General features: G+C 42.0%; 1 protein-coding gene and 1 long non-coding RNA gene across 3 annotated transcripts in view; one reads left to right on the top strand and one right to left on the bottom strand.

Moving 5' to 3' along the window:
- Positions 1 to 12,946, top strand: part of grid1a (glutamate receptor, ionotropic, delta 1a) — a 424,695-nt gene extending 411,749 nt beyond the window's left edge. The window contains exons 15-16 of one of the 2 annotated variants that reach the window (XM_015944768.3): positions 4,765 to 5,233; positions 12,049 to 12,184. In XM_015944768.3, coding sequence (XP_015800254.3) covers positions 4,765 to 5,230 — 466 coding nt within the window. In that variant the 3' untranslated portion in view covers positions 5,231 to 5,233; positions 12,049 to 12,184. Of the gene's footprint in view, positions 1 to 4,764; positions 5,234 to 12,048 lie in introns of both variants that reach the window. The other variant, XM_015944767.3, reaches the window with a different exon arrangement.
- Positions 12,947 to 19,312: 6,366 nt separating this feature from the next.
- LOC129166723 (uncharacterized) lies at positions 19,313 to 20,332 on the bottom strand. The gene is made up of 3 exons (XR_008565623.2): positions 20,070 to 20,332; positions 19,765 to 19,987; positions 19,313 to 19,699 (listed from the first exon to the last, which is right to left on the bottom strand). It is a non-coding gene; the product is annotated as an uncharacterized lncRNA (long non-coding RNA).
- Positions 20,333 to 24,682: the final 4,350 nt, after the last annotated feature.

Consider the following 24,682-nt stretch of genomic DNA (forward strand, 5'->3'; position numbering starts at 1 on the left):
CATTATCAATGTTTTTGATAAACATTATACGATTATAGATTATGATTCAGATTTTCAAGATTCGACTTGTGGATGGGCCTAGAGATGGACCCACTTATTTTCCTTTAGAAAGACAAAAATCTGAGACACAGCAGCCTCAATAAAGATTCACTGAAAGGTGTGAGGAAAATGTTAATATTTGCAATCGGAACTGATCAGTCAGTGCCCCAGGGTAGAGAAAAATAAATGGTGGATGTGTATTCACAGAGATGAAGCCGGAGCTGTCATTGTTATCTAGGGGTACATTATAGAAAAAAAATGTATACAAGTAGTTTTTTTTTTTATTTTGTTAAAGGAATGCATAATGATGATTTTTATGTTTGTAACCGCTATTAAAAAATCTGATATTCCATTATAAACTGTAGCATATCTTCTGTACAATCTCCTGAATAGTATACATCTTTGTATTATCAAGGCTCAATTAGCCATCCTAAATATTTTGTCTGGTCATGACCCATAGATAGAGTTCGGTCATCAGGCATAATATAAGTTTTTTTTCTCGGCCACAGCTCTGATGCCAAGTCCTCCTAATGTCTACTAACAGAGAACTACACCACCCTGCCAAAAAAGGAGTTACCACCCAAAAAAAAAAAAAAAAGATCACACACTCTAAACATTTCATTAGATCGCAGTTACGTCCCCGACAGGAGGTGTTAAAATGTTAAGGGGGGGTAACATAAGAAACATGATAGTGAGTTTAAAATGGGTTTCATTGTTATAAAAGGTTCTAAAAACAAGTGCAAACAGATGGTAAGCATTATTAAAATAATGCCTAACAGAAACCAAGACTAAAAGATTAACATTTAAAGGATGAATTATCAACATTAAAACACCTGGTTAAAACTTTGTTATAAGTTTTTAACAAATCTCTAAGTCGATAATAAAAACTGACGCACTACGAAAACACGGAGTGTTTTAACATCCCAAAGTTGGTAAACTGATGTTAACATTAAAACTCAGTCAACTAAGTTGACATCAACCTAAGATCCCTTTGGATCATTCAGGGCTTTAACCTTTAAAACTCATCAACTCAGAGTTGAAACCATTAAAGTTAAAACTCTTAATTCAAAAGGGGTTTAAACCAAAACAAGGCCTGGAGGACAGCAGAATCCCTGTACTGCTGCCTCCCAGACTGCTGAAGGCACAGCCTTTTTATCCCAGGTGTAGGTAGGGATGGGTACCTTTGACATTTGACTAGATCCGGTACTAATTCCTGGTACCTACGAATCGATACCGGTACTTAACTTTACCAATTTTCGATACTTTTGAGTGTTTAATATTTTAATTCTCTTTTATAATTAAATATATATTTTTCTCAATATATAACAATATTTGATAAATATCACGATAAATAACATACAACTGTTTGTATTTTAACATTGCCCTTGTAGTTTTATAAGCTGATAATTAAACTGAAGCAAACATCTTTACTGTGAACTAAATTTACTGTGTATCTTCATTCCTTTTGCCATCTTTTTTCATTTGATTTTTCCTACTGGGAAGTTAGAATATCCGAGGAGAAAGCGAACGCACCATTAGCTGATAACAATGGTGGCAATGGAAGCTAACATATCAAGCTAACGATCTCTTAAACAGTTTATTTAGCTGCTGGAGCAGATTAAAACGATGATGCCTCACACTTAGATCGTTGTCACTGGTTTCGTCTTCACCCTTCACATTTAGTAAAGTGAAGCCAAACCTTAGAGCGCGTTCATGTTGTTCTAGTCGGAAATTCGGAGTTCCGATGAGAAAGCGAACGCACCATTAGCGAAACGGAAGCTAACATATCAAGCTAATTATATTTACCTACCGGAGCAGATTAAGATGAGGATGTCTCACTTAGATAGTTGTCGCTGGTTTCATCATCCAGTTACCCATCACATTTAGTGAAGTGGACCCAAGCTTTAGCCTGCGTTCATTCTACCATGCTGCTCTGTTTACAATTGATTCACAGCAAGCGACGACAAAATGCTCTTGCGCATGCGCAGCTGTCTTGGCAAGTTCTCGTTATGATGGGCGGGTACCGAAACGAGGCACCATTTGAAACGACGTGAATCGGTGCTCGGTCGGTACTATGGAATTCGGTCGGTACTTTAAAAAGTACCGAATTCGGTACCCATCCCTAGGTGTAGGTCATCAGAGGGATTCAGCTCAGCTGTGCTCCTCAGAAGCTTTGAAGAGAGGAGGAGGAGGGGCGGTGTCGGGCTGATCACCCTGGCTGGGTGATCTTGGCTCCTGCACCTGAAGAGGCCAGGCTGGTGGCCATAACAATCGCCTTTAGCTTTGATTACAGCATACATTCACTGTGGCATTGGTTCGATAAGTAAGATTTATTTCTATCCAGTGTTGCATTGATGATGGTAGTCTGACTGCTGCACAAAGCCTTCTCCAGCATATCCCAAAGATTCTCAATGGGATTAAAGTCTGGACTCTGTGGTGGCCAATCCATGTGTAAAAATGATGTCTCATGCTCCTTGAACCACTCCTTCACTATTTAATTCCAATGAATCCTGGCATTGTCATCTTGGAATATGCCCGGCCATTCAATATATTCAGGTAGTCAGCTGACCTCATTCTTGGAGCACATCCTGTTGCTGAACTTAGACCTGGCCAACTGCAGCAACCCCAGATCATAACACTGCCCCCACAGGCTGGTACAGTAGATACTAGGCATGATGGGTGCATCATTTCATCTGCCTCTCTTCTTACCCTGATGTGCCATCACTCTGGAACAGGGTCCATCTGGACTCAGACCATTTGTAATCATTTCTGCTCTCTGCTTGATGCATGCCAATGATCTGACCCTTCTCGAACAGACCAACATATTTTCCACATGGTTGTTTTAAAAAAGAGAAGTAACTCATTTCACCAGTTTGGGTTAAATAACTTGTCAGCTAAAAGAAAATCACCTATGCAGTAATTGTCCAGCAGGAGGCTCGTACCTATGTGCTTAGTTAAATCCATGTGGCAACTTTTCGGGGGCCAGGCAGTGTATGACTGGCTAGACCTAAAACATTTTGGGCCAATGATGGACCAATTGAGGCTACAATGTAGCTAAACCAACCAGCAGAACAAAATCTTTTGCAACTGCAACAGTTTCCGAGATTTTCAGCTAGACTTTCAGAGTTAAGCATTTATTGATTTTTAAGAGCTCCATAACATTTTGTCCAGTTTATGAAACACTTTGCTAACAGACAGTATTGACCATAACTGTCTGCAAAAAAGTAATTATCATGCAAGTGAAGCTTCAGGCTAGATTTTGTTGCCTGATTCTAGAGGATCTTTCGAATTTGAACTGTTTTAAAAGTTTCATATCTTCCGAGAGCAAATGTGGGCACAGTATATGATCGAATATTGGCACTATTGACATGTTATTTTTTGCCAGTCTGAATTTATACCCAGAAATAAAGCACTTAATTTCAGAGAAACTTCACTCACTTGCGTCGATAACATGTGCCTATGACAGCGTCTTAGGCTAATCAGTTTCTGTACTGGCTATTGTAGTCCAGTTGTTAAGGCATCTGTCTGCCATGTACTGATGTGGCTTTGAATCCCGGTGTGGGCAGTAATTTATTTAGAGTGTCTAAAGATCTTTGAATTTGGTCATTTTCAAGCAGCATTTTAGTTCATTTACTCTGCTCAACTCACATGGAACCTCAGTGGCTAAATAAACAAAGTAAAAAACTAAAAGCTGAAACATGAAAATGCATGAATGCAGCCAAAAATGGGTTTGGATTTTTTTTCATGAAGAAATACAAATATCACAAGCTAGTGAAGACTCTCAGTCATCCAGGTCATGGTAATCCAAACGGGTTCAAATGAAGGCAACTGGATTTCTTTGGTTTCTTGAAAATGTTTTGCTTCTTATCCGAGGAGCTTATAAAAATATCACATGGTAAAAAGCTCCAAACAGTGGATTTTCCATGGAAAGGCCCCTTTAAAAGTTGGTTTGGTGATCTAAACATAAAGGGTGCATGCTCTCACAGAGCGTCTTGTGTTTTTGGTATAATAAACCTGAAGTGCTAAAGTCCAGGGATGGCTCTGACAGCTGTGCTTTTAAAAATCTATTTTGCATGAATATGTAGGTGAACTGGTAGCATAACAATCACCTTTGAAGAGGCCGACAGTACGTTTAGAAACCCTGGATGGATGCAAAGACTATCACCTGTATTTACACTCAGCCACAATCATTTCTTCCACAGCCTCTATTCGTTCTTTTCTCTGTGCTCCAACTGGCCGACTGCAGTTTCTGATCATTTTTGTTGCAGTGCTTATAATTTAAAATGTATTACTCTTTTGGCTGTAATTGTTTTTCTTTGTCTCGTTTTTCCCAAAAATGGTCTTTTGTTTCCGATCAATCTATGCCTTGCACTGTGCTGCTGTAAACTAAAAGCTGCAGTGTTTAATTGCACTTTACCCTCTATTGGGCTTTAATGATCTTACAGTCAATGCTAATAGATTAGCAGGGTGGAGGCTTTTTTCCCATTAGATTTATGTAATGAACTGTGCCATTTAATTATTATTACATGATAATAGTGCAGTAATCGCTGAGATCGGTTCAAGGCTTACTTTCAGTTTTTCTTTCATTTTTGTTTAACTTATAATTATCTGCATAGCTGTAGTTGTAATTTCATCAGCCATTATTCTATCTCAGTCACTTATACTGAAGGATTTGTCTGATGTTTTGTGACGTGTAACAAAATACTTTCCTTCTTGCCTCCAAAGGATTTTGGAGCTTCAGGAAAAAGGCGATCTTGACATTCTGAAGCAAAAGTGGTGGCCGAAGAAAGGTCGCTGCGACCTGCAAAGCCACACGGATGCTCAGCCTGAGGGACGGGCGCTACGCCTCCACAGCTTCGCCGGGGTGTTCTGCATCCTCGCTGCTGGGTTGCTGCTTGCTCTTCTCGTGGCTGCACTGGAAACATGGTGGAACAGCAACCACTGCCGGAGAGAGAAGCCCAAAGAGGTGACCACTGACAACTCGTCGGCACAGGGCCCAGGCCTTCTAAACCAGAACCGGGCCATGATGGCCACCACGGGTCCCCCTGCCCCACCGAGGCCCTGGTCGAGACCCAGACCCCCGGGCCCCCCGGTCCTGCCCAGAGACGCCACTGCCACACTCTACTTTATGGATCCAGCAGGCGCTGATGCCAGCCCCGATTTAGTAGAGCTGCAGTACACCCAGTTATAATAGGTGTGCCCATGGTGACAGTTCAGACATTACGTGATCAGTTTATTCATTCCTTCTCATGTTGGGAGAGAGACGGGGTGCTTATTTAGGGACTTCTGAGGCTTCTCCCATGGCGACGCATACAAGAACAGATTGGTTATGTAAAATCACTCCCTTGTGCTCATGTGGGAGAAGCACAACTCATAAGATAAAAGTAAACGGAACTGAAATTGTACTTCTGAGTTGATAAGAACTTCAGTAGTGCAATAGCTCTCTTTAGCTAATCCATTCAAGTCTTAACGCTTTAGAGCTCTGTCTTTCCCTTTGCTGCTGTTCACTGGGCAGCCCCTTTGCATGAGGCGTCCAGACAAACAAGGCTTGACATGGATCCCTAAACTAAAGTGTGAGCCTTGATCTGCCTTTTTAACTCGAGTCCAACAATACTGGATGAGAGAACACCCATTTAAGGCCCAGTCCTGTCCTGTAAACACACTAAATTAAACTCTACTGTTTTGCTGCAGATAAGAGTTTGAGTTACCGCTGGTAACTTTGATTTTTAGTGTTTGCATGTACTGCTGCCATGATATATAACTGTGTCATTGTGTAAAAACTCTCAGATCTGCAGGACACAGATTATAATCATGATGTTTTGTGTTGTGGGTGTTTTTTTTGTGAGCTTGAGGGTTTTAACAAAACACCTTAAAAATAAGCAGCAGCAAAGAATCTGAGATTGTGATCAGTTCACATACCACAGAAGAAGCAGAGCACATGGCTGACAGGGATGGAGGTTGTGGTCTGACATCCAGATCTAAGGCAAAGGGGCAGGGCAGGGGTAGACGTCCCATCATCCATTGTTTCATCCCATTGTCTATGGAAGGAATACAGTCTCATTAGAATATGACATTGAATATTTGCTCCATGAAATTATGCAATATAATTTATTTTTACTATTAATCTCAGTAAATATCAATGAAAATGTTGTTGAAAATGAATTAAATGATGTCCAGTTTTTGAAAAATATTGGCAGCTTTGTATTATACAGCCATAAAAATCTGGTCCAAAATACATGGGAGTGGGTCTAAGTCTCTGGGCGACGCCATATTAGATGCCATGTTTCCATCTGCGGGAGCCCATGAGGACAAAATGCATTTACCAATTTGTAAGAAAGAGTTAAACAATTTCACGAATCATAAACATTGTTTTACACATTTACCTCTTAATTTGTTGCCAGTGATAAAAGGGAGTGTGATGTGCTTGTCCTTTTACTGAAGTTTGTACCCCCTGGGGCTTTTTGACCCTAATAGGCATCTATTGGTAAGGTCTAACTTCACACAAAAATACAGCTTGATTGTAACAATTTAGGTCTCTATTGCCCCTTGTCGCCAGGAAAAACACACATTGTCACTTTCAAACTCACCAACTGAGTGTCAACAAGTGAGGTGACTTTCTGGTAACCCAAGACAAATTATTGTCACTTGACTCGATTCGAGTGACACTTTCCATTCCATTCCATTTTATTTATAAAGCACATTTCTACACGGCAGAGGCCAACCAAAGTGCTGCACAGTAAAAGAGCATACAAATCAACAGACGGGAATAAAGTAATAAAAGTAGCACAGTAACTACTATAAAATCAACAATTAAAATAAAACAGAGACATAGCACAAGGCTAACTAGGCAGAAGTAAAAGCCAAGGAATAAAAAAAGAGTCTTCAGGCGTGATTTAAAATTGGAGAGAGAGGGGGCCATTCACTGCTAGAGGGAGTCGGTTCCAGAGACGAGGCACACAGATTGAGAATGCTCGTTCTCCTCATGTTCTCACCCGAACACTTAGGACCTGTAACAGGTGGTGGTCTGCTGAACGAAGAATTCGACCAGGTACGTAGGGCTGAACCAGCTGAGTCGAGAATAGAGGCACATAAAGATAGAGTGACTGAAAAACAAGAAGTACAATTTTAAACTGGATGTGGTAGCTTACCGGGAGCCAGTGCAGCTGAGTCAGAACAGGAGTAATGTGCTCCCTCCATCTGGTGTCTGTCAAAAGGCGGGCCGCTGCATTCTGCACCAGCTGTTGGAGCGCAACCGAGGAAGATGTAGATCCATAAAAAAGGGAATTCGCATAATCCAAGTGAGAGATCACAAATGCATGGATCACTGTGTGCAGGTCACGTGTAGTCAGGATGGACTTCATCTTTGATAGCCGGCAAAGCTGGAAAAAGCAGGATCTAACCACCTGGCTAGTGTGAGAGTCCATCTGCAGTTCTGGGTCCAAAACCACCCCCAGGCTAGTGATGGTTGGCTTCAGTAAGCTGCAAAAACAGGGTGGCAGGACAGGACTAACTGCTGTGGGAGAGGGAGGAACAAATAAAAGAGCCTCCAACTTAGACTCGTTCAAATGTAAAAAGTTATTATAAAGCCAGCCCTTCACCTCGTTCAGGCAATCCACAGCTGGTTGCACCGACTCTTGAGGTTTTAATGAAACATAAAATTGGCAGTCATCAGCATACAAATGATAAGACATGCCATGTCACCTAAAAGTACCTGCCAGAGGAAGAATGTAAAGATTAAAAAGCAGAGTTCCTAAAATAGAGCCTTGGGGAACACCACAGGGCAGAGAGCAGGCTTCAGAGGCAAAATCCCCCAGCCTCACACAAAAACTTCTGTTGCTGAGGTACAATCTGAATGAATTCAGGGCAGTTCCCTGGATACCCACTACCTGGTTCAGTCGGAACAGAAGTATAACATGGTCTACGGTGTCAAACACATGGGAGCCGGAGTCAGTGGACCACAGAACATCATTAAAAACCCTAAGAAGGGCAGTCTCAGTGCTATGACCGGGACGGAACCCTGATTGCAAAGGGTCTCAAATGTTAAAAGTCTGAAAATGGTCAGAGAGCTATGTAAAAACAACTTTTCTCGAGAAGCTTATATAAAAGTGGAAGCCTCTGCCTGGGCTGCCACCTTACCGTGGTGGAGGGGTTTGAGTGTGTTAATGATCCTAGGAGCTAAGTTGTCTGAGTCTTTCTGCCTCTGGTAGGGTCACCCATGGCAAACAGGTCCTAGGTGAGAGATCAGACTAAGAGCAGCCCAAAGACCTCTTATGATGAATTATATAAATGGAAACCGTGTTCCCTCACCCGGACGTGGGTCACCGGGGCCCCCCTCTGAAGCCAGGCCTGGTGGTGAGGCACGTTGGCAAGCACCTGGTGGCCGGGCTTTCACCCATGGAGCCCGGCCGGGCACAGCCTGAAGAGGAGACGTGGGTCCCCCTTCCCATGGGCTCACCACTCGTGGGAGGGGCCCAAGGGGTCAGGTGCAGTGTGTGACGGTAGGTGGTCGAGGGCGGGGACCTTGGCAGTCTGATCCTTGGCTACAGAAGCTGGCTCTTGGCACATGGAATGTGACCTCTCTGGCGGGGAAGGAGTCTGAGTTGGTGTGTGAGGTTGAGGTTCCGACTAGATATAGTCGGACTCACCTCAACGCATGGCTCTGGCTCTAGAACCAGTTTCCTTGAGAGGGGTTTGACTTTCTACCACTCTGGAGTTGCTCCCACTGAGAGGCGCCAAGCAGGGGTGGGCATACTAAATGCCCCCCGTCTTGGTGCCTGTACGTTGGGGTTTACCCCAGTGAATGAGAGGGTAGCCTCCCTCTGCCTACGCATGGGGGGGACGGGTTCTGACTGTGGTCTGTGCTTTTGCACCAAACCACAGTTCAGACTGCCCACCCTTTTGGAGATCTTGGAGGGGGTGCTGTAAAGCGCTCCTTCCGGTGACTCCCTTGTTCTGCTGGGGGACTTTAACACTCACGTGGGCAACGACAGTGAGACCTGGAGAGGTTTGGTTGGGAGGAAAGGCCCCCCTGATCTGAATTCGAGTGGTGTTTTGTTATTGGACTTCTGTGCCAGCAATGGATTGTCCATAATGAACACCATGTTCATTGTCTTAGACTGTCTTGGACACTCGGGTGAAGAGAGGGGCAGAGCTGTCAACTGACCACTTCCCAGTGGTGAGTTGGCTCAGATGGTGGTGGAGGATGCCGGTCAGACCAGGCTGAACCAAACTTATCGCAAGGGTCTGCTGGGAACGTCTGGCAGAGTCTCCTGTCAGTAGGAGCTTCAATTCCCACCTCCGACAGAACTACCAAAATGTTCCGGGGAGGTGGGGGACATTGAGTCTCAATGAACCCTGTTCCATGCCTCCATTGTTGAGGGGGCCCCCCGGAGCCGTGGTCACAGGATCGTCGGTGCCTGTCGTGGTGGCAACCCCCGAACCCGCTGGTGGACACCGGTGGTTAGGGATGCTGTCACGCTGAAGAAATAGTACTATCAGGTCTTTTTGGCCTGTGGGACTCCAGACGGGTACCGGCAGTCCAAGTAGAACACGGCTCGGGTGGTCGCTAAGGCAAAGCAAGCTAGACCTGGGACTAAATGTTTTGTAACTGTAGACTGAGATTTGTGTTTTGAAAGTTGTGATTTGAAACTTGTACATTGATTTTTTTTCCTGCAAGTTACAAAATTAACGTTTCATGTTACAAAACGTGAATTACATGCTGCGAAATGAAAGTCACAGTTACAAAACACGTTACAAGTTACATGTAATTTTGTCCCAATCCTAGTTCCACATAGAGCTAGCAAACCACTGAAACAAAAAACAAGAATCTTCACTCAAGGAGTACCTTCTTAACTAAGGACCTTTAGAAATGTTTAATTAACATAGCTGAAATATGCTGAAAAAGAGACAAATACATTAATAAATAATACAAAAATCTTCTTGCGGAGAATGAGATTCAGTTACTATTGACATAGGAGATACGTGATATTAGTAACCTAAAATTTTTGTTTTATTTTTTATGAGAGAGTGACACAGCATGTGTTGGCATCTGTTTTTATCGGTATAAGAACTTAAAAGTCAAGAATAAAAAGCCAATATTGAGCATTCCTAATATTTTGTTAAACTATTCTAAAACATTATAATTCAATGTCTAAAAATGGCCATACTCTGGTGAGACTGAATTTCTTCCATAATTGTCTGACTTAAATGGGTGCATGATAGCTGAACAAAAAGACTAATTCAAACCACACTATTGATGTTTGTCAATCACATTCTATTTTTTGGCATTTAATGGTATCCATAAATGTACAATAATGCAAATATTTTGTCATTCCTCTTTTCCCAGGTATCATACCCTGATGGTCTTTGAAATGTCCACTTTGGTCAATAGCTCCTACATACAAAAAGACAAATAGTGTGTTTTCTATCGATAACAAGCAACTTAGTTTAAGTTAATTTTAGAGTTTAGTCTTTAGGCTCCCCCAATTTTGAGGCACTTGGCAGTTTGAAAGACTCTGTGCCTCGAGGATTTCACATTTATTTGAGTTGAATAAACCCTTCTGGTTTGTTACATACAGAATGAACTGAGCTAAAAATGGCAAAGCATCGCAAGCTTATGTAGTGCACAAAAAAGTTCTAGTTCATACGTCGTTTGGACATTTGAGATTCCTCTTACATGCCTTTTTCTCTCAGCATGTCCCACTGGAAGGAGACTCTAGAGCTGGGGCTTTCAACTCCGGTCATGGAGGTTCAGTATGCAACACGTTTTACTGGTTTCTTTGATTCAACACACTTGATTCACATGTGCAGCAGCTCATCGGGCTCTACAAAAGCCTGTTAATCACCTGCTGATTGAAATCAGGTTTGTTGAAACTAAAATGTGCTGGATACCGGTCCACCAGGCCCGGAATGGAATACCCCTGCAGACTGGAAAATTCCTGGAGGCATTATGCAATAGCCTCTGCCCCAGTAAGAGTGTTGCTGAGGAGTGGGATGAGTCAAATTACCTCTGCAACCCAACCACTCTAGAGGCTTTTTTTTTCATAATTAATTTATTTTAATTTGTAGTCTAATTTGATTAAAAAATGTATTTTAATACAAATAAAATATTATTTTAACACAAGGTTACATTTAAAGAATTATTTGCAGAAACTTTAGTTTGAGGATGATGCAGTTCTACTATTTAGTTTAGCATGCTCTCTTGTCCTCCACTTGTCTACATTCTTCCTTCTTTTTGCACAATATACTCTCATGGACAGGTACATGGACTGGACCGAATAAATGGCAGCTAAAGAAACCCCTTCAGGAAAGCATTGATCAAAACTACTAAGTCTGCCTTCTTGGAAACAAAATAGACTAATTAGAGGTAGTTAAATACTTTGTTTTATAAAAAAGACAATCTGACAAATTGTCTATTTGAAATATGTCATCTAAAAATGATCTTGCCCATGTTGAATTGAAGCCTGTTTTCTTGACAGCTGATCACTGCGGAGGCATCACCTCATACAGATGTGTGGTCATACAGCTGTGCAAAACATTCAAATCCCATATAAATGTAGCTAAACTTTCCAAATTAATCCTGGAAGTGAGGCATTATCTTTTGTGTGATTGTATACAAGTTACAGCTTGACCAAGTATTAAGCGTTTCATCTTTCTCCAATTAAGCTGAAATAAGCCACATTATGTCAGCATCTTTCAAAACTACACGAACATCTGATGCCTTTGATGTGATGATAGAATAGACTGTGCCTTGTAGATAATATAGCGAGAGCGCCAGTAATGAGAACTTTTTTAACCTGCACCTCTCTGTCTTCTTTCATTCTGTATCTTTATCCCATTACTTATTTTAACCCCTTCTCAATGGGCATTCATTTTCACTTTCATTCTTTATAACACTCTTCTTCAATTACATCCATGCTCTCTCTCCTCCATTAAATCCTCTATTCTCTCCACTGGCTTCTTTTATTTCACATACTCTTTGGCACGGCCTTCTTCTCTATCTATCTTTAGGACAAAGAGGTGAACTTGGAACAGGTCCACCAGCGATTGAACAGCCTCCTGGATGAGGACTTAGCCCACAAGCAGCTGCCAGGCCAATCTATTGAGATCTCTGCCTTGGACGTTGGCAGTATGCAGCCCAGCCATTCTCTGGAGGCCTTGTCTGTTCGAGACTACCCTACACACAGAGGGCCACCACCTCTGTCTGTGACCAGCTTCCTGCAGGAGGGTCACAGGGCAGGGAGGACACTAGGAGCGGCCACTGGCAGGACCTTGCCTCTGCCACTCAGCAGTGCCACCATGCCCTCCATCCGGTGCAAGCACAGGGCACCTAATGGGGGGCTATTCCGGCAGAGCCCAGTCAAGACACCCATGCCATTGGCCTACCAGCCAGCACCAGGAGGACCCATCCCAGAAGCTGGTGAACACAGCCACGGGACATCCATTTAAGCACGACGAACACTCACAGACAGTCAAATAGTAGAGTGAACTAAAACGGAGTGCCTACAGTATCTGGAGATATAAATAAACACTCAAAAACTTATTAGCAGTGTTCAAGCCAGTGAAATGACATGGACACTGAGACTTTACTGTACATATGTGTAAGTACAAAGAAAGAGAAGCAACATTTAAAAGTGTATTTTGAATATTCAACTGTTCAGTTTAAAAAATATAAAAGTATTGAAAAAATGACTGTTCAAAAGGCTTTGTAAATTTTGTTCTAAATGAATAAAGGTGACAATTCTTTGTGGTTGTTTTCTAAGTGCCAAGTTCAAAGATGTTTTCTTTTAAATCAACATTAACTGATTGTACTGTGATACATGACAAAAACATTTCACACTTGAAAAAAAAACACATTGGAAGAGTTGATTTTGTTTCATAGAAAAACAATAAAACTATAACAAAAACATGGAGAGGTGTGTTTGAATGAATATTTGCGATGGTATGCAGTCCTCGTGAACATTAGGATTACTTGTACAAACTGGTAATTGGGTGTTCAGGGAAAATACTGAACAATTTACAGTATTAAAGGCATAATGGATGTGATTATTTAAAAATGTCTAGTCCTAAAGCACACTTAAAAGGGTCCAGTGGTGGCTCCAGAAATTTTTTTCTGCAGGTGCTATGAAGGAGCCAGTCTTTTTATTATGGGCGCTATGAAGGAAATGGCCATGCGTACCTATTGTTCTCTAAAACACCTTCAACACTAGCAGATACACATGCGTGCACAAAACCTCAACAACACCTGAAACAATCATTAATATACCGGTACATCATAAACATATGAACAATCGCTGACTTTTCCATGAAATCATAAACACATACAGCCACACAGAAACCAATCTATAGTGTTGCAAGGTTAGCTAACATTAGTGTTTTTCCAGCGGCAAAACCCTCAACTGCTGCGGCAGTTGAGGGTTGACTCTCTTCATCCAGATCCATAGGTTTTTGTGGGTCTGAGATCACTTCCAAAGATTCATTAGTTTCTGACTGAACCTGTGGAAATTTGGGCAACGAAAACCGATCCATTTTACCGCTAGCTCTACCTTTCACTCGTTCGCAGGTGGAAAATGAGGTCAAATGTTATCATCAATTTCCTGTTTTGGTTTAAGTTGTTGCTATCTATATGACAATTTGCAAATTACTTTTGTTTTGTATGTTAAATATTATCACATCCACACGTTAAATTAAAATTAAATTGTACAAAAAAATCTAATATTTACTTGGGGGTGCTAAGGGGGTGCATTGACTAATCCAGGGGTAGCTATATCGCCCCCCCTGACGCCGCCACTGAAGGGGTCGTCAACCCTGCCTCAGAGTCCTTCTCCACCCACATATCAATTTTGAAAATTGCAACATTAGTAGGCGTTGCCTGGCGGACCGAGAGGGCGGAGCCGCGGCAGTGACGAAGACGGATGGGTAACGAAACGAAGCTAGATTGTTCACTCTGAGCAGTCATTAAAGGTGGTGGACATTTCTCCCCCTCCTTACCCAGACAGTCAAGAAGGAAGGGACCAAGTCTATTTGGAGGAGACAAGCGGACCTGATTCTTATTGTTTTGAGCTTGTGAGTTGCCTGAAACTACCGGAGCCGACCCAACAGAACCAGCTCTGAATGGTAGGTAGCCGTTAGCCATAGCATCAGATTAGCAGGGATAGGCCCCATGGCCTTAGAGAGCTCTTATCAAGCATGTTTTAGAGGTTTATCTGCTTCAACACACCTTATTTTAATCAGCAGCAAATAGCTGAGCTGCTGAACAGCTAATCTAGCATGTTAAAGCAGGAAAAACCACTGAAACGTGTCGATAGCAGCTCTCTAGGACACGGCCACCTACCCTGGGCTAAAGTTACTGTCTGCTGTAGAGAACGTTTGTAACAATAAGCTAAAATAATTACATGTTAAAACTAGAAGGTAAAGAGAGACAGATGGTTAAAAATAATTCACCTGCAAGGCTTCTAGCCTGGACCGGTGCAGGCTGATGGAGGACTACATCAGTCTGACAGCAGATTTATTGGGCAGACTTAGACTGAAAAAAAATTAACATCACGTTGTTGTGGGAGTTTAGTAACTTAGATCATGTACAAAACAAACTGTCTTATATATGTGCTTTATAACATTGCTGGTGAGTGATCTGACTGCTCTCATAGCTAACTCAGGGTCCAGAATCAGACATGTTCTAATGAGAACCGGAGCACCAGTTCAGAACCGGGTCAGCTTTTTAGCAGAAGGAGGAGCTGCTCGTCAGTGTCCGTCTTGCTCTGCATCAGCGCTGATGTTACTAACTGGTACAAAAACTTAACCCAAACTGATTGTCTAAATTACGTGAACCAAGTCCACATCTCTCTTACTTTGCATTTATAAATATAGCAAATATAGCTGCAAAATTACAGGTAGGGAACGGTCTTTAGAAGCTGTTAAAAGTAATTATTTAGCTAACCTCAAATTGGGCCAAAAATCTTTGTTTTGAGGAAGCAGTATTCGGCAGGACCCGGCTAATTACTGGAACAGCTTGGACTAATTTGTGAAATGCTCTTCAAACCAGCATAACCTGGTTCAAACTCCATCAAGTTGGTGAAAGAGGAGCATGTAAAAAACACTTAACTACAATATTAACAGCCAAGTTACTAGAACTAAATAACTATAATACTAGAAGTTTTGCTGGGACTCTCTGTTCTGGATACGTAGCATTGTTCTCGTTAGTCATTGGCTAAAACTGACTCAAAATAAACATGTTCAATACTTTTGAGTTGAAGATGGCGCTAGACTTGCGTTTTTAGACAGAATTTAGAGTTTTCAAAGAAAATGCATCAAAATGCAAAAATAATAACCACACATGTCTACAACACTATTAGGCACTCATTTATACTAGTTATCAGCTTAAAAAAAGTAGATTTTGATGTGACTGCTCTTTAAGTTTTCTGCTTCTCCCACCTACTGGCTGAAAGCAGAATTACAACTGTCACAAACAACCCTGCCACCGCCTGCTATAGCTAATGCTAACATGAGCCAACTGATATGGGGAGCCTTATGGGCCATTCCCATCTGTACCGGGTCGGCCCGGGCCGGGTGGCGTATGTTGTTTACATATCTGGGTGGCCTGGTATTTTTCCGGGCCAACCAAGGCTCATTCTCAGCCCTCTTCACGAGGGGGTCTGCTTCAGGCCGACCAGGGACAACACACCCACTGCTGACAGCAAATTCACACCTTCCATTAGAGCAAGCCTCTGATTGGTGGGCAGAATCAGCCCACATGGGCTTAAGGCAAGGATGTGTGGAATCAACCGGGCCAACTGGGGCTACCCGGCCCGGGCCGACCCGGTACAGATGGGAATGGCCCACTAGGCACATCCATCTACTTCCAGACCATGAGTTCCCAAAAAACGCAAAAATGAATGAAAGTCAATGAGGCTAAAAACGCCATTTTCTTATCCCATTTGTTGTGTGCCATGGATTTCACATAGGATGTCAGTGAATTTTAAAGATGCATTCTGAAGAAAGTGCATATTTTTGAACGGGGCAAAAGTTGCATTTAATTTTGTGTTAAAATATGTCCAGGACCACAAATGCACATCACCAACTTGGTGTCATTGAACCAGAAACGGACAAACGCAGAAGTGAGATAGCTGTAAGTCTAAATAACTTTGAATCCTTTGAAATACTAAAGCCTGGGGCACACCCGTCGCATCATGTCGTACCATCATTTTAAATAAAAGCCATTATAGTTAATGAGAGTGGGCACACGGGGAGCACCGATTCTCTCTCAGAGCCGTGCCTGTTTACGACATTGTAGAGTTCTTTACAACAGACATTACGACGCAGAACGGCTTCATGGCACAAACTCAGCCACAGTTTTGATAACTTTAAAGTACCATTGATCTTAAAATTTTCAAATAAATTGCGTACTTACCCATTTTTAATGAATTTGACTCTCATGAAACACGACAGCAAGACTGATCACGTATAAACAATAGAATCACTCCCCGCTTTCTGTTCTCAAGTCCCGCATGATGTTGTGACTATCGCGCAACTTTCCAAGAAGCGCTCAGCGGCACGACACGGCGTGTCCTATATGACCACTTGACTTCTCAAAATCTGCACACCAGCGTGTCTGCCTCCGGTGTGGCCCAGGCTTTAGGCTTCCTATCAGCCAGGAAGTAAAAAATATCCACACAACTGGACAAAAAAAATATGACTTACAGTCCAGTAGCATCACCATGAATGTCTTGTCTCAGTGTCAAGGTGCCTGGACTTGCAAGGCGATGATGTCTTGCAAGGCCAGGTGCCTTACTTGCTCGGACACTGTCCTTCCTTGGTCAAAGAAAACGGTTAAATAGAACAGACTTACATCATGTGACCTCGACTTCTGCGGCGATCACGTCACGTGAGGTAACGTTATATTTTATACATATAAGTTTCAATATAAATGTTTAATGAGCCATTTACTTTTTAAATTGAGTATATATTGGTTAAATTAAATATGTAAGGTGAGCATGCTAGCCACCGATGCTGCAACTACTAAGCAACTAACCAACCATAGCCAACTGCTTTGGTTGTAAAAAATATTTTAGATATCAGCCCTATCGCTACAACTAGTTGACTTATATTTAAACTTGAAATTTGCCGCTGGCTCCTGGTATGCCATCCTTTTGAAAAAAAAATGCGAGCTGTATTTTGAGGAATTTTTGACCAAGGCCAGGCTACAATGTACCTCTCGTGTATCCTTGCTCAGCTGGCTAAACAGCTAACAAATGGAAAACAGCCGCCTCGGTAGAACATGAACACTGGAACACGCCTTGGCGATTCCTGATGACGTATCTCCTAGGGCACCAGGGCGGCACCAAGACATCAAGGCAAAGTTCTTTAACATTGAGAAACACCCTAAGACTCTGAGCGATGCCATGTTTCCTTCTACAGGAGCTCGTGACAACAAAATGCTTTCACTGATTTGTAACAAGTAGCTACAACACTTTCACATTCATAAACATGTTTGTTTTACACATTTACCTTTTCCCTTGTTGCCAATGATGAAAAGGAGTCTGATGTGCTTGTCATTTTGCTGTAGGTTGAACTATTTCACAAGATACTTTTTCGAAAATTGCGATCCCAGGGATTTTTTACCCTAATTGCCCTCCGTTGGTAAGTCTTACTCAAACCCAAAATTTCTGCTTGTTTGCAATTATTTTGGTATGTACTGCCCCCTTCTGCCAGATAAAATATGCACTTTAAGCATGTAAAAGTGCCGATTCTGGTCACGAGATGGCCACAGAGTGCTGTCCAATTTGAAGATGCTCAAGTTTATAGCTTAAGAACCACTGAAACCAGTTACAAAGCAAAAGTTTCAAGTGTTAAAAACTCTTCAGTGTTGCTTTAAACGTTTCCATGGTTTAAATATCACTGCTGGTTCTGACTTGGCCCTATTCAAGCTGTCATACATATTTTGTGCCCTGACGTGAATGGGTTAGACACAAATAGCAGGTTTAGGTAATACACCCAAGGATCTGGTGCACATTTTCTTTAAGAATGAAACATAAGCATCCAATCCATGCTGAAGCCAAGAACTCAACAAAAATGTTTACTGCATTTATTACAAACTGATGATCGCACTTCATGCCTTGAGTTTCTCTTTACAATAATTCCATCCTGTCGTAACAGTTATCACACACACGAAAGGAGAGGGGAAAAAAACTGTCAAAATTGGGGACTAGTGGCTCCGACACCATTTCACACCCTCACAAGTCCATGCAGGCACAAACAAAGCCGATATCAACAGAACCTAGCCTTGTGCCAGACTCAGCAGGAGCAGCCTACATGGACATGGCTGCTGGGAAAGCAGACAACTTAGGACATGATCAGTCACTGTCACGATGTTTACGTGTGGGCATATGTTTAAGAAAATGGACCCATAAATGGTGCCAATGCTTGGAAGTAAAAGTGTGCAGTTTTAAACTTTTTGATCACATCTTCAACTTGAAGCCATTTTATCAATATTGCAACAACCTGAAATAATTTATAAGTTTGCTAGAAAGAAAGACGTACCGTGGTTTATAGGATCAAGGAGCAACTTGGTGATTTAACTACCAGAGCAAAATTCTCAAGCATCTTTTTTTTATGCAATCCTCAATGAGCATCTTTACCTTGGACAGAGGTCTAATTGGCTGTTCAGTTATTCTTTCAGGTATGTTCTGAAAGTACTTTTAATTTTAGGCGAGGAGAAAAACCTGCCTTTTATCTTGTGTTTCATGATCTCTATTAGCCGTGTCCTAAAGCACAGCAGTGTTTCAGGGGGTCATCTGCAGCCGAGATGGTCCAATGTTGCCTCCAGCAGTCACTTACGTGACAAATGTGGAGATGCTCTTTGATAAAACCGTCCTCCCAACTCTCACGCTGACTTGTGCCCACATAGAGCTCAGTGGGGCTGCTTGGTTTTAAGCTACAAAATCTCTGCTCTAATCTTGCAGACTGCCACTGCAGGTAGCAAAACACCTCTCGAAAGCCTGTCGCTTCAACCTTAAATCCCAGTTTCACCTGAATCCAGCAAACCAGGCAGGAGAGGAATAAGAATGTCACTCTGCTCAGGGTGGCCACCGGGTAGATTTCTGAATCTTGTAAAATTATAGTTTTTGGTGGTATTTTTGAGTAACCACTGACTACCACACATTAAATACATAAGCATCAGTCTGATTCAACAAATAACATCCACTTTAATGGTCTAGTATAGATTTACACAGCCCATCAGAGCTATATGTACACGAAAACTACCACAGAGTGTCATGGTGGGTGGCAGTTTCTTGACCCACGACATGCAGAATCACAACACATGCAGCAACAGGGCTGCATGGAGGCGCAGTGGTTAGCTCTGTTGCCTCGCAGCACAAAGGTCGCAGGTTCAAAACTCGGCTGCGGCCTTTCTGCGTGGAGTTGCGTGTTCTCCCCATGCATGCGTGAGTTTCCTCCGGGTACTCCGGTTTGCCCCACAGTTCACAACATGCCCTACAGGTCAGAAATTGTGCGTCGATTTGGATAAAAGAGTCTGCTAAATGAATAAACATAAAACGGAGAACAGGTGAGTACATAAAAACGTCTTTATTAATAGATGAAGAGTAACAGGAAAAACGGGAACAGACGCAGCGCAGGACTGGCAGCAAGATTCCAGGAGGAGATTCTGAGGAGGGAGACAGTGAGTATTTGGTGGGAATGACGGAGGATTATCTTAAGAAGGGAGCTTACTGATAGTAGGTAGTGGTGAGAGGCTCAGGGAGGGCTAGGTCAGGTCCGGGTGAGCAGGAAGGATCCAGAAGGTGAAGCAACCGTTGAACCAGAGGGGAGGTAGGAGCAGAGGTTTGGTGTGAGAAGGTGAGCGGCTGAGAGCGGGCGGCCAGGGGAAGAGACAGCGTGATCTGGGTTGCAGGAGTCCAAGCTGGTATGGAGATTGTGGGTTGTGGAGCGAAGCCTGGAGCAGAGCAGGGAAGAGTAGTCAGGGTTTTCTGGCAACAGGAAATCCAGCAAAAATTAATAAGATCAAACAAGCGCACAGGAACTAGGAAAACCACGAGATCGAGACAGGTAAAACGCTAGAGCTACCCAAACAGAGTGATCATCCAGCGAAGTGAAGTGTCACACTGCACCTTAAATCCCCTGGACCTTGATGACAGGATTAGCTGCAGCTGGAGACTCTCAGACACGCCCACCTGAAACAATGCTCAGAGGAAAACAGGGTTACATGCAGGAGGCTCACCACGGGCCGTGACACAGAGCTGTAAAATACTCATTTCCAAGGTTTGCAAGCTATTAAAATCAATAAAGCCCTGAAGCCCATGCAACAGTCTCTACAATATTCTAAAAATAATTCTCTGATCCTCTCATTGAAATCAGATGTGTTGGTTTTCTGCATTATTCATCAAACCAAGTATGGTCTCAGCATTCCTTGCCAAGCTGTTTTACAGTTACACCTTAAGGTTGTGTCAAAAATCTCTTCCTTGTTGGCTGGTAAACAACCCGCCAGTGATAACAACTCATAAGATGTTCAGACGGATGAGTGACACCGATGAGACCCCAGCGGCTCTGGAGGTATGAATTACCCCTCAAGCAGAACTGCCTGGAACCAGCACCAGTCTAAACTTAAGCAGCTTTTGAGATATGAGGTAAAATACCTCTAACAACCAAGAAATGAGGTCCAGCTGCCATCTATTCAAGCAGTTATTTTAACAAGCTTATCTTATTTTTAAAATCTGGCCCAAGTTTCCTTGGGCTTTTGTCCAGCCTTCTTCCGCCAAGGCAGATGATCCACTTCTTTTTTTTTTCTCAATACATTTGCTGTGGTATTTTGTTAGTTATTCTCTCTGGGATAAAGTTAAAGAAGTTAGAGAGGGGCAGAAAGCGGCAGGATTGGAGTCTTACTCATTATCATTCAAGATATTTAGACATCTGATTTCTGAATTGTTAATAGCTACACAACCCTTTCATTGCCACCTTTTGCTTTACAATGTGGATGATTTACCTCCCCAAACAACACAAGTCTGAAGGAGTTCTGCCATGTTGTGGAGCGGATTGGTAAACTTCTACTTTCAGAGATGTGCTCTGCTCTCCTGGCTGCAAAAATAAACAACCTTTCCTGGTACCGAGCTTTGTTGGAGGAGTCCGTTAATGCTAGTGTGGCGTGAACATGTGTGGCTTTTTCTAATCCACGCGTTTCCCCATCTATTTTCTATCGGTGGCTAATGCAGGAGACAGGGGTAGAAGACTATTTTAACATTCAGCCTGAATGTGGAACTCTGAGCGGACGATCACATTTAAAAAATAACTTAAAAAAAAAGGTTTCTCAGCAAACTTGCTTTACAAAGATGGAGTTTTGACGTTTTTATACCATAAACTTTTGCATTATTGGGCTTTTCCTAAGGGTTGGAACATATTAGAACCTGTAGACATCAAAAGACTTGTGGATTTTATTACTGACTAAAAATGTGGTCACAAACACAATGCTCTGATCAGCTCAACGAGATTAAATAGTATAGTCTAAAATTCTACCTGATCAAGGACATATTTAAAGCAGCTACTGGACCAAAGGCCAAATAGGAGGAGTAAGATTTGCCAAAGCCTCCAAAAAGTCAACTGTTAGCAGTTTTGTCTAATAAAAAGTGCTTCAGCAGAGCCTGTGCATCACACCATGGAGCAACGTGCAGAAAAAGACCCAACTGGTTATTTTAGGGAGCCCATGATCCATGGAGAGGATGGTCACCTCCCATGGTGGAAATCTAAGAACATTTGCTTTTTTCCTGCATGCTCTACAAGCACATCTTCAGGTCGGGTGTTCAGCGCTACAGGAGAGTTTGTAACCCTGCTGTGTCTTCTGTGCATAACAGAAAAGGCAGATATGTTTGTATTTCTGGCAAAAACCTGTCTGTGTTGTTATTTTGTCTGAGCCAATGTTTGAGGACTTTGTTTCTTTTGTGAGATTGATTTTCCATCTTTAATCCATGTAACAAATAATATAAATCCATTTTACTCTAGAAAGTTACAACAGTAACAATAGAAGAAGATGAGATACTCCAGGCAGACAGTAAAATCATCTAATGGGAGTAAAAATCAGAATGGCCTAAAAGTATCAAAGCTTGAATAACTAAACCTGAATCCAAAGTGGTCCCACTTCATGGCACCATGCCACGGATCATAAAACTTTTACAGATGAAAAGAAGCTCTTTAAAACTGCACCGGGGGTACACAAACTTTCACACACTTAAACATATAGACTGCATTTGTGTGTGTTGAAATGGTGACCTTGTCACCTTTCCTACCTGGCAGTTGTGTTTTCCAGTCGGGGACACGTTGCTGAGTGGGCCTGTAGTCTCGACGGCTGTGCTGAAAGAAAACACCGACCCTGTTCTGGGAGCTCATCTGAGCTGAGCCTTGTCAGAGACACACTTCCTGTTTTTGCCCTACACAAACAATCCGCTGCCATCTCTATGTGTCAAGACTCATCTAAATCATGGCCTTTCTCACCTCGGATACACACAGAGGTCCCATCTCGCTTCAAAGGAAGGAAAAATGTATTCCCAGAGGTAGCCGTGACACTTTTATCTCATTTTACCGAAGAGATCATTTTAAAGGCAAATCCTTTTTTTCATTAGGCAGTGAAAAATTTACGCACTATAACCACAAATTACATGTAAAACCAAAACCTACATCATCTCATCTTGTAGCACATTAGAACTGGAACGGAGGCTTCACAATGGCAAAAATGTTGCCATACATGACTCACATGAGCAGTCTGTATAATTAGCTTGTGTGGGCAGTGTGAGGCAATCTGCTGTAAAATAACTTCTATTTTCCCTGTGGGGAGATCGCTGACCGTCTGTCCGGGCTGCAGCTGCTGTCTTATCATCCATTCATTGAGTCATTGTACCTTTGAGTGTGTGAAGGGCTTTCGATTTACTTTCAATGACATTTTTTCATAATCCTTCAAACCTAATTTGATTATATTAATTTTCTTTAGAATATCCATCCATTGGAAAAAGATGATTTTAATGATTAAATAAGCATACAAGTTCATACATAATTATTGTTTTTGCAGAGACCGTTTTTGAAAGTTGTTTAAATTTTGACTTTTTACCATGACAATAAGGTTTATTGGGGCATTCCTCCAAAAGGGTGCCATTTGCTTGTTTTAAGACCCAATCCCACAACTCACACTGTGCTCTAAGTTTTTCTGTAAAGTGCACCTGAGGAAGTGTGCAGTGAGGCTTTGAGTGCATCGTACACAAGTGTGCAAATAATTACTGAACTGGGACAGGGTGCGTTGCGTCATCGACTGCAATGCATACCAGGATGGTGGTCGTTGTTTGTGCTACTTAAAAAAAATCTTAACAACTTTCAAACAAAACAATTATTCGACAAAATTTACATTCATTGCTGTCCTCATTAAATATTTTTTTCTAAAATATCCAGAACATCAATAAATATCATTACTGTCTTAATTTAATTCAATTCAATTCAATTATCTACAAACATCCAGAACATCAATAAATATCATTACTGTCTTAATTTAATTCAATTCAATTATCTACTTTCATTGGAAAATCCATAATTTCAGAAAAGGCACCTGAGCCCTTGCTCCACCTTCTTCTCAAAATTCTGATGCAGTAATGGGTTGTGGGCAATACACAACCCATTGGATCAAGGGCGGAAAAGGGGCATGGTCACCTTCCACATTTGAGAATCGGGAAACCCGATGGACTTGCACCCCTGGCTGGGAATACGCAATTGAAGGGTGGAAGTGCGAGTACTGGGATTAGGCATACGTCTAAAAAATAAAACCATTGTTATCATATGTTTCTAAGTTTAAACATGTAATATACTACATATCTAAGTATCCTAAATGAGCATTTCTCACCCTCAAGGTAATTTTATTTTTTCAAAATATTTTTCAGTTTCAAGTTTTTTAGAGTAACAGGACTGAGTTTGGACCAGAGAATTAGCTAATAAATTAACCCTAGTCACAGGGCATTCTTGCTAGTAGCATGAAGACACTGAGCTAAGTGGTTCATCAAAATTTGTTTGGTAACACTTTACAAAATGGGTCCCTTTATTAACATTACTTGGTGCATTATTAAGCATTAATTCACTTTATTACCGTTACTGTCAGTGTTAACTGGCCTTTGTTAAAGAGCAAGTTACCCCCTACCAGAGTATTACTCCACTCCCACTTCCTGTTTGAAAAATGCAACAAATGATGTTGCCTAGCAGAACAAGAGGGCGGAGCCTCTAACAAATACACACACTAGGGGTTGCAAGACTTATCTTTTTTTAAGTTGACATCAAGTAATGAAAATCGAATCGACTTCGACTAGTCGCTGGAGCTTTTGACAATTAAAATTGCGCCCACATTTTCTAAGTTAACACACATTTCTTTTAACAACGATAGTTTCTGCATCTTGCTTCAGCCCCCCCACCCCCCCACCCCACCCCACCCCCCGGTGTGCCTGCAGCCTCTCAAAGTTCCCGCTGCTCTAAACATTAAAATGATTATTTTATTTTCTGTTCCTCACTTCTGATTACCTTCAATGGTGTCTGTTTGTTGCAACCACCAGGTACAAAAATGAGCTTGTTTTTATTTGACTATTTTTCTGTCCTGTCTGTCTATCATCTTCCC

The sequence above is a fragment of the Nothobranchius furzeri genome, chromosome 12 (genome assembly GCF_043380555.1).
Source record: "Nothobranchius furzeri strain GRZ-AD chromosome 12, NfurGRZ-RIMD1, whole genome shotgun sequence".
Classification (NCBI taxonomy): domain Eukaryota; kingdom Metazoa; phylum Chordata; class Actinopteri; order Cyprinodontiformes; family Nothobranchiidae; genus Nothobranchius; species Nothobranchius furzeri.